This window comes from Microtus ochrogaster, chromosome 18 (assembly GCF_000317375.1).
Source record: "Microtus ochrogaster isolate Prairie Vole_2 chromosome 18, MicOch1.0, whole genome shotgun sequence".
Lineage (NCBI taxonomy): Eukaryota > Metazoa > Chordata > Mammalia > Rodentia > Cricetidae > Microtus > Microtus ochrogaster.
Genome location: NC_022020.1, coordinates 6,195,572 through 6,205,590, shown reverse-complemented (window position 1 = coordinate 6,205,590; position 10,019 = coordinate 6,195,572). Strand labels below are relative to the sequence as shown.

The following is a 10,019-nucleotide window of genomic DNA, read 5'->3' as shown; positions in this document are numbered from 1 at the left end:
ACCTCGAAGTAGTAGCTAAACCTTCGCCCGACCTCTCCAACCCAGGAGGAAAAAAGGAGCAGTAAATTGAAACATCAAAGTCAGAGGTTGTTTGATTAAGTCCAGAGCACCATCCTAGGATGGATTTTAAAAGTGCAGCTCCCCAGGTGTGAGAGATCCCAGCCCGAGAGGAGCGCAGGGATGGCGCAGCACAAAAGAGCTGGACTAGTTCCCGGGGAGGGCGCGAGCCAGCGTGGCTTTGGCGATGGGTACTGAGACCTGCGCTCTAAGAGTCCCCAGGCAGCAGAGCTGTGCAGACGACCCACAGAGGACCGGAGCAGAGGGGGCTGGCAGCGTGGCTCAGCCAAGGCTCCGCCCCTCTCTGTGCTTTAAGCCCCGCCCCTGAACGCTTAACCCCGCCTCCTAGGGGGTTCGGAGTGACGGCAGCCGACACCGCCTCCGTCCTTCCTGACTTGCGCGCGCAGCCCGCCGCCTGCGTCTGCCCGCTCCTTGGTCAGGCGCCTGCCCTGAAACCGCCCAGCCAGTGCCCGGGAGCTCGGGTCGCGGTTCACAGCGAGCCCCACAGAGGTCCGTAGCCCCGCGCGGTGACAGCATGAGCACGCGCCTCCCGGCCCTCGGCCTCCTGCTGCTGCTGCTGTGCCCTGCGCAGGTGAGCGGCTTCCAGAGCCCCGGGCGGGCGGGAGGGCTGGGCCGTGCGTCGGCTCCGGAGACCCCGGGCGCAGGCGTGGGGAAGTTGGTTTGCGGGTGCAGCCGCGGAGGTCGCCTTCTCCTGTGTCTGTCTACCCTCACGCTGCCCTGTGGTCTGGGAGAGGTGACAGCGGGGGCCGCTATTTGGCCAGCTTTGAGCTCATTCCAACTGTGGTCACCTGGTTTAGGAAGTGGGATTGGAGGGACAATGGGTGCAGAGAAGAGGGACTTTGCTTGTTTTTATCCATTTTAGACAAAACAAATTCTACATGCACATCAACTCTTAAGTTTACATAGCTCTTATTGCATTATCGCTCCTTATCTCCAGACGGTGGAGGCAGAGAACGGGACTTAGGCACCAAACTGAGTACTTGAAGTGAATCAGCCTGATGTAAAGAGTGTGGTTTGCCTCTTATCACGTATGTTATAAAGTTTCGGGAAACTGAGGCCCACAAACGCAGTAGGCCCTCATCTGGCTTTTCCTTGCTGTGGCCAATTTGGGCATGGGTGTGTCACTACTGTTTGTGTGTCTAGTTTTCTCATTTGAAACAGTGGGTGTGTGTTTGGTGATGTCTACGGATGGGTACTAATTAAACCACGTCAGGATGACTACGTCGATGGAAATTCTGTGCCCTGTGCCCACTAACTCCCCTCTACTGGACTTACGAGTTATGACATGGTGGTGATTCAGTTACCCAGTCTAGGAAACCTATCCTTTGTACTTTACATCTCTGTGCAGTGCTCAGGGATGTAGGGATGCTGATCCAGGAGGGCCCAGGAGCCAGAAAGTGTACACACACCAGGCTGAACCCAATGTCAGAGAAAGCGGGGGGAGGGGGGGGTGCTGTTTGGGACAGACCAACCCTTGCCATCTCTGGTTTTAGGTGTTTGATTCAGCCTTGATTTTTTTTGAAATCATAAAAACCTCATCATTACTGAGATGAAGTCAGTGTGTGGAGAAGCCGTTTCCCTGCCTAGTGTGGTGCCTTTGAGAAAACGTCAGCAGTTTCTTTTCCCCAGAGTTTTAGGTCAGGACCTAATCAGCAGACTCCACGCTATGAAGTGGTTTAAACTTACCTCAAGGTTGATAAGCAGTGAGCTCCTCTTCTAGAGCGTTTGAGTAGACTAAAGTTGATTCTCTTGCAAAATGCTGGAAGTCTTTCCAAAGTCCTTTGAACTAGGAACACTCCCATTGTTTTAAAAAGCAGCTTTCTGCTATCTAAAGGCTCCCAGGCAACTGAAGAGATGGGGGTGGGGTATCTGGTTTTGGGACTTGTACTGGTGGTTGGCTGCAGCTCATCAGGTTTCAGTCTGAATGCCAATCAAATTGCTTGGGGATTAGACACAGCTGTCCTTTGGAAAATCTGAAATGCATTTGGAGAGATTTTTGGTTTTTCTCTGTAAATTTACAGATGATGGAATAACATCTCCAAGTTGTTTTTGTACAGAATCCCGTTTGTTTTGGCTTTTTTGCGTGTCAGTTTCTAAGGGCCCAGCTTTTGACACTCTGTTGCCCGGGTGTGCCTGGAATTCACCTTCCTTCGTGCTAAAGTTGCAGGTGCCTGCCTAGACAGCTTGTTTACAATGCTATGTTTGCTGATAGTCATGCTGTGCATGCTTTTAATCTGAGCCCTAGGGAGGAAGAGTCAGGCAGATCTCTAAATGGAGGCCAACCTCTTCTACCTAACAGGTTCTAAACCAGTCAGGTAAATATCAAGACCCTGCCTCCTACAAACAGCAGCCCACCTGTTCATCCAGGTATGAATGCAGTTGGGGAAATAAACGAGCTTCTTCTGCCTGACCTTTTTCCCTCTTGAAGAACTTGGAATATGTTGAGGTCTGAGCACTCCTTAAATATTTAAGTGGCGCTTTCAGAGGTGATCTGGAGTGGGTTAATCTTTTGACCTGGAGGAAGGGATTGTGAAATTGGAGTGGGTATGTGTGATCTTCTCCAGCTTCAGGCGGATTGATAACAAATTACCAACTGGAAAAGGAAGGTTTTGTTTCTTTGTTTGCAAGTGGGTAAAGGGCTTGCTGAATAGAACCTTGTATTTCTCCGAATTTATTATATTAGCCAGAACAAAGAGTCCCTCTGTTGAGGGAGGCACAGGCACCCTCTCCTGGCTAAGTCTCCTCGTGTCCCTGTTAAAGACTCACTGTTTGAAGCATGGTGCGTCGCCTCCTGGCAAGTCTGATCTAGGCTGTCTCAGGTGCCCCCTTCACTGTCACCTGGAGCTCCACACAGGGCGTCTGCTCCCCAGACAGACCACACAAAGTCTGTGCCAGCCTCTCCAGGCCCCTGTGCTGTTCCCCAGCCAGGATGCCTTCCCATGGAATCTCCTGATTTTTTGCTTACACTGCTACAGTGTCTTTTTCTGTTAACAAAGTCTTTGAGGGGGCAGCAGTGGGAGGGGGTCCTTAACTCTGTCTCTCCCCACTGGAACTCCAGTTCCCTCCCCTATAAAGTCATAGTAACTGTGTCTACTTTCCAGGGTGTTTGTAAAAGTTACTTGTTTAGTTCCTGAAGTGCCAAACGCAGGCCTCTTGAGGGCAAGAACTATATTAGTTGTGATCAAAGCTGGAGAGAGGGCTCAGCAGTTGGGAGTGCTGGCTGCCTTTCCAGAGGCCCCGGGTTCAATTCCCAGCACCCAGATGGCAGCTCACACCTGTCTGTAACTCCACTTCCAGGGCTTCTGACACCTTCACACAGACATCATACATTGTGCAAAACACCAATGAACATAAAATAACAATAAATTATATATATGCATGCATCCATATATAATGTATTTGCAGTTGATTTCTGGTGATGACATTGATTGTAATAAAGGGTAAATTATGGTATACTATCTTCATCAAGTTGTTAAAATAGCTAGGATCTTTTTCCTTTTGAGTCGTGCTTGCTGTGTAAGCAAGGCTGGCCGCCGGCTGGAAATGCTCTTGCCTCGGTCTCCTAGGAGCTGTTAGTTCTGCCAGGTCATGTGCAGCCATCTTCCTAGCAGGCAGTGCGGATGATTCTGGAGTACAGACGAGAGATGCACAGTGTGTCATTATGAGCACAGAGCTAACCATTTTGTCCTCACAGAACCCCTTCAGTAAAAGCATATTTTCATGTTTTTAAGATTTATTTATTTTTGTATTATATATATATGTATTTTTTTAAAATATTTATTTATTTATTATGTATACAATATTCTGTCTCTGTGTATGTCTGCAGCCCAGAAGAGGGCACCAGACCTCATTACAGGTGGTTGTGAGCCACCATGTGGTTGCCGGGAATTGAACTCAGGACCTTTGGAAGAGCAGGCAATGCTCTTAACCACTGAGCCATCTCTCCAGCCTTATATATATGTATTTTATCTGCATGCAAGAAGAGAGCATTGGATCCCATGAAACGATAGTTATATGAAGTTGTGAGCAACAGTGTGATCTTGGGAATTGACTCGGGACTTCTGGAAGAGCAGCTCTTAGCCACTGAGTCCTCTCCAGCCCCACATTTTTCTCGTTTTATCAACAGGAACGTTAAGTTCACGTTTGTCTCAAGGTCACATGACTAGTCAATGCTGGCCCAGAAGCTTGCGCTGATTTCTGCGGTCTACTCAGGCTTGGGTGTTATTCCCTGATACCTGGTATTTAGCAAGCTGAAGTGAGTGGGTGCCCAACAGTTACCTGTCTGACCAGTAAAGCTTCTCATTCGGTACCTGCTCCTGTCTCCGGTGTGGCTTGGTCGTTGCCAGGGAGTGGCTAGTCGGCTAACCATGGCCCTCTACAGACACACACCAGCGCTCACTTGCTATGGCTTTGGGGCCCTTCTGACCCTGTGTGAGCTGAAGCTCGTACATATCTAACAGTAACTAGTAGTGTAGGCTTGGGTGAGTTACTTACACTGCAAACTCAATGGAGAGCTCTAGAAATATTTGACTTGAACTCCATGCACTGGCAAATCTTGGTGTGCACAAAATTACCCTTTCTCTGTATGCGCACACATGCCAGGCAGGCTTTGAAACAGAACTAGAGGTTTCTACCCTAGAAGTCAAATCAAAACAAGCCTCCACCTCCAGGTCCTGCCATGTTTGTTTACTATGTCTCCTGAATTCCAAAGGCAGTATACTTTCTGGGCAGAGTTCCCTCCACCCCATCCTATTTTATTGTTATTGTGTCCAAACTCGCTACAGAGGCAGTGGGCAATGGGGCTAACCAGCAGCCACCCGGCCTGTTCCCCTCTTGGAGCTGGTTCCTCTGTTGCCTTTACTTATCCACAATGGTAGCAGTGTGGTAATCCCAACTCTGTAGCGTCGTGGTTGGGTGCTGGCAGGGAGCTGAGAACGGTCAGTCACACCGAGGAAGGAGTTACCACTTGACAGCCACCTAGAGATGGGAATGGTAGTCATTGTTTTTACAGATGACCAGGTTGTGAAAAAGAATATTTGTGGACCATCGCTGCAGCAGGTGGGGCTACCTGTCTGCTGCAGCGTTTTCTGAGGAGGAGTCAGTGCCCAGACAGGGCTGGAGTTTGAACTGTGCAGACACTCGGGTTGGGAGTGTGGAAAGATTCAGAAGATGGGCTGGAGAACATTGGTCTTGTTTTTCAGAATTATGTCACTTATGAGCTCTGCGGCCTTGGAATATCATTTCTGAGCCTTAGTTCCTTGCCTGTAAAATCTTTGTATTCTGTGTGATGGAGTGCTTGAGAAGGGAGGCGAGTGAGAAACGACATGGCTTTGTGCCTGGCGTGCCACCGGCGCGCCTCCTGGGCTTGTGAGTTTGCCTCCAGGAGTGGTGGTCAGGGTTTCTTTCTGTGTAGTGTGGGTAGCGGCCCTCCCTATGTGCTCATGGACAATAGACTGTAGTTGCTGATAGATAGCAGTTTTTAGTTAGTTTTTCTTAAATCTTCCTACACTAGCCCTGTTGACGGCAAGTTTCTGACTCGGTAGTATTTCTAGTAATTAAAGCACATCTTCCCTGTCTTATGAAAGTAGAGACTCACTCTAACCTTGTCACCATAAATCTGGGCTGACGCCAGATGACCACGAGTTCTCATCTCTTAACGGAAGAAACCCAGTGAGATTCTCTCAACTCACTAAGTCTTGGCCGGTTTCTGAGTCATTGAAGGTTGGGATGCAGCCTGCAGGGTGTTTCAAAGGAAGACTTATACCTGGGCCCAGCTGTTGAGAATCTCATGGTCTTACAAGGCATCAAAACAAATGCAAGAAAATACTCTTGCAGATCTCATAAATTTTGCTTGATCTTAGAGCAACAACCAGCAAACTGTGGCCTAGCCAGAGCGTTTGTAAATAAAGTTTTATTGGAATGTGTCCTTTCATTTACTTTGTGCTATGGCTGCATTCGAATGTCTACAGGCAGAGTTGAGTATTTGCCACAGCAACCTGAAGTCTCAGAAGCCTACAGAGTAAATGTTTGGCCCTCAGAGGCGGACTTTATCAGTGCTTGGCCCTAGTGCATCTACAAGGGAGCTCTGAAGATGTGACCAAAACATGTCACCAGAACATGAGACATCTGCTGTCTCACTTGGAGGACAGGTTCTGCTTCAGTGCCAGGCCCTGCTGAGCTATTAAGACAGCTCACCTACTTTGAGAACACAGGCACTGGACCAGGGTGAAAGGGGTCAGAGTTCAGCCTAATGAGGAAGTGAGTCTTGGGGGAGGCATCTAAGCAAAGGTCATCCGACAGGGCAGACAGGATGGGTAACACAAAAGCCTGGGGAAGAGACAATGAGTCTTGTTTTTTCTGTGGTGTGGAGTTTGACCCTAAGGATCTAGATAAAAATAATTGAGGGGAGTTCAAAAAGAGAAAAAAACAAAAACAAAACAAAACAAAAAAAACCTCTGTGGAAGGGAGACGTGGGTGTGATGAGTTAGCCCTGGTTCAATGTGAGAAACAGTAGGGTTGATCCAAGGAAGGCCTTCAGTTGTAATTAGGTGTATCTGCAAAACCTGGATATTTGTGATAGGTGTTTATTGATTTGCAATTAAAAATATGCAGTTTTTAAAAAATATTTTAGGGATGGACAAAACGTACTAGTTAAGTAATGTTGCCCTTTCAGTTAGGAGTACCAGTGTGAGCACATGCCACATCTGACCGCTGGCTTGAACGTGCCCGCAGAGTTCCTGTGCTGGAACACACACACACACACATACACACCCTGCAAGCGTTGAGTAGCTCAATACACCTTTGTCAATACACCTTTGTCAAAATGAATGAGTAGATGCAGCCCCTCCACCCTGGCCTTCTAGCCTCCAGCTCTGTGAGACAAATAAATTTCTTCTTATCACTTAGTCTCAGGTATTCTGTGGTGGCAGCAGCATACAGACTGTGGAACACCCCAGTCCATGAGTCAGCGGATGCACTGTCAGAGACTTGGGTGTGCTGTGGTGTGGTGTGACACTCAGCTTGCAATCCTCAATCCCGTTTGACCTCAGGATGCTGACAGAACTGAAGCTCTGCCATCTCTGGCTTTCATTTCATCTGGTGAAGAACAGCTGAGACCGGGTTTTGCTTTGTGTTATTTTGGTGGTAAAATTCACATACGACTTTTGCTTTTAGCCATGTTCAGTGACCTCAGTGTGTCACACAAGTGCAGCCTTTGCTACTGCCCATCCCTAGAGCAGGGCTCATGTTTTGGTTAGACTCACTTTTTGGTGATGGTAGACCTCAAACATGGTGAGTTTCATTTTAATACTGCACATAATACTTCTTTCCATAAGAAGATGTTTCTGAGCAGGGAGGTGGTGCCTTTAATCCCAGCACTCAGGAGGCAGAAGCAGGCAGATCTCTGTGAGTTTGAGGCCAGCCTGGTCTACAGAGCGAGTTCCAGGACAATCAAGGATACACAGAGAAATCCTATCTCAGGGGAAGGGGGGGGGAAAAAAAAGAGGATGTTTCTGAATTTAAAACCAGGGTGTGGGCCGGGCGGTGGTGGCGCACGCCTTTAATCCCAGCACTCGGGAGGCAGAGGCAGGGGATCTCTGTGAGTTCGAGACCAGCCTGGTCTACAGAGCTAGTTCCAGGACAGGCTCCAAAGCCACAGAGAAACCCTGTCTCAAAAAAAAAAAAAAAAAACCAAAAAAAAAAAAAACAGGGTGTGTTTTGTTCAGTTTAGTTTTGTGACCCAGTCTTACCGTATAGCCTGGGTTAGCCTCCAGTAGCAATCCTGCTACCTCAGCCTCCCAAATGCCGAGTTTAGGGACAAACGTCACAGCCCTCATCTCAGAATCAGGCTTCTGTGTCAGAGAACAGGCAGCATTGTGTTTGGAAGTCAGGTTCTTTGTCTAAAAGGGAAGCGTGTGGCCGCATGAGTTCCGCTTGCCCAGAGCGTGGTGGCATTAGCGTGTGCTGCTGTACTGTCTGGGGAGACGTTGTGACACATCAGTCCTCTTTGTCACACAAGCCCTGGCTGTCTTCTGTACTGTGGTGAAGTTGAGATTGCAAATCCCGCCACTAAGGCACCAGTTAGATTCTCCATGGGTTGCAGAGATGAGTGCGGTCCAGCCTTGTCTCTTTTAACCTGTGGTCCCTTTAACCTTTGAAACTGCCTCCACTGCTAACATCATCCGCTCTGTGGTCCCTTGGTGCAGTAGGAGAGCCCAGCCTCCTGAAGCACCTAGGCCACAGGTAGGTGTCCAGCTTTGCTGTGTCTTGGTCCAGACCTTAGATGAGGCACTTTACCTGCTCATTTGTATTCCGGTACAATGAGTCACAGCTCTGTCTGGGTGAGGTTGTGACAACAGACACTTAGCAAGTGCCGTGGCATAAGCGTGGGAAATGTTCTGTGTCCTCATGGGGCCGTATGCCTAGGCGCGTCGACAAGTACCATACAGGAGTTGGAGAATGGCCTTAGAGGGTAGTGAGGAGGACAGGGAGCAGTGTGGAGACAGACAGGTCTCCTCAGGATAGGACAGAAGGAAGGGAAGAGCCTAGACAAGGTATCTGGAGCCCTTTTCACAGGCAGCGGGAGAGGGTGGGTTCTAAGCACATGAAGACTACAGACTGGGAGGTGGTTGAGCAAGGGAGTCCTATCAGAGCGATGATGTTAGCAGTGGAGGCAGTTTCAAAGGTTAAACTGTTGCAAGAGGCCTGGGAATAGACGCATGGAAAGAGATTGGTTTCCCAGAGGCTGGCAGGCAGCTAGGTGAGTGTGGAGAGCTTGGAGCCGTCCATGAAATTAGAGCGTTGTTCATAGGCAGGTGCGGATACCAAGAGGCAAAGGTGTTGACAAGAAAGAGGCAGGGGAAGAGTCATGCAGGAAACAGGCTCTGCTTGCTGTAATTGTGAAGAGGGTCTTGCCCTTCAGTGCTGCCCTGCAAGATGGTAGGCTCTGCCCTGACAAAGGAAGGAGTGGGCGGCTGACTCTAGAGAAGAGCCCTAATTGTGGAGTTAATTACCTTTTATGAGGAGTCTGTGCCTGGCTCCAAAAGGCCTCAGTTTCAATCCTGGCTAAGCCACTACTTGTGTGATCTTGCACAAATTATGTCTGTAGTCTCTGGGGCTTCACTGTGTGCATCTGTGGAATACATGAGACACTGCGCACTGGTGCCGCCCATCACAGCTGGGAGGACCCTGAGCTGATGGACACCTTGGGCCTCTTTCCCTGGGGCTGCTGCTGTGGGCAAGATGATCTGTGAGATGCCAGACTGAGCATGGCCAGGAAACCCCAAATAGTTTTGTTCTATTGAAGTGGTTAAGTGACTCCTTCAGGGGTAGTGGGCTCAACCTGCCTATTGACTTGAAGTGTTGACTTCTTGGGATCCAGAGTGCCCAACTCCCCTCCTGCCTTCCCCTTTCCTTCCCAGGGGCAGAGATACTTGGATTTGAACTCGGGGGCCAAGCATGAAAAGCGTGGTCTTTGTGAAACCACACTGGGCCATTTTGATTGTCCTGTTCACCATGGATTTGGGGTGGATGTTTGTTGATCTGGGATTACTTAACTGTGGCCCTTTGGCAGCCAGTCGCCTAGCTTTCTGGGAAATGCCATCCGATTACATTGTCTGAGTGTTCAGCTCAGAACCTGCTTTGGTGTCAGCCCTGCTGAATTTTCTGATCAATTTTGCCCAAATAAACTCTAACTGGCCTCCAGAATTTTCTCTGGAATTCTGCTGGGAGACGGGCTTGGCATCTGGTAGAGAGTTGTGAGGAATGAGAGACGGCTCCTTGTGTCCCCACCTCCATAACCAGCTTTTGTCTTTTTGACTTGAGTTACATTGGTAACCACCTGTCTGTGGAAGGCCAGAACTTCAGTTCTCAGCTTGAGTTGCTGAGTTTGGTTTAAAATCTTGACGCTTGCTCTACAGAGAGGGAGAACAAAGAAAGAGATA

The 10,019-nt window shown here is 48.9% G+C and overlaps 1 protein-coding gene across 1 annotated transcript in view; it reads left to right on the top strand.

The window, feature by feature from the left end:
- Positions 1–465: 465 nt before the first annotated feature.
- Positions 466–10,019, top strand: part of Npc1 (NPC intracellular cholesterol transporter 1) — a 47,519-nt gene continuing 37,965 nt past the window's right edge. Inside the window, exon 1 of the mRNA XM_005355762.2 lies at positions 466–649. Within this exon, the coding sequence (XP_005355819.1) occupies positions 593–649 (57 nt within the window). The 5' untranslated portion in view covers positions 466–592. The remainder of the gene's footprint in view (positions 650–10,019) is intronic.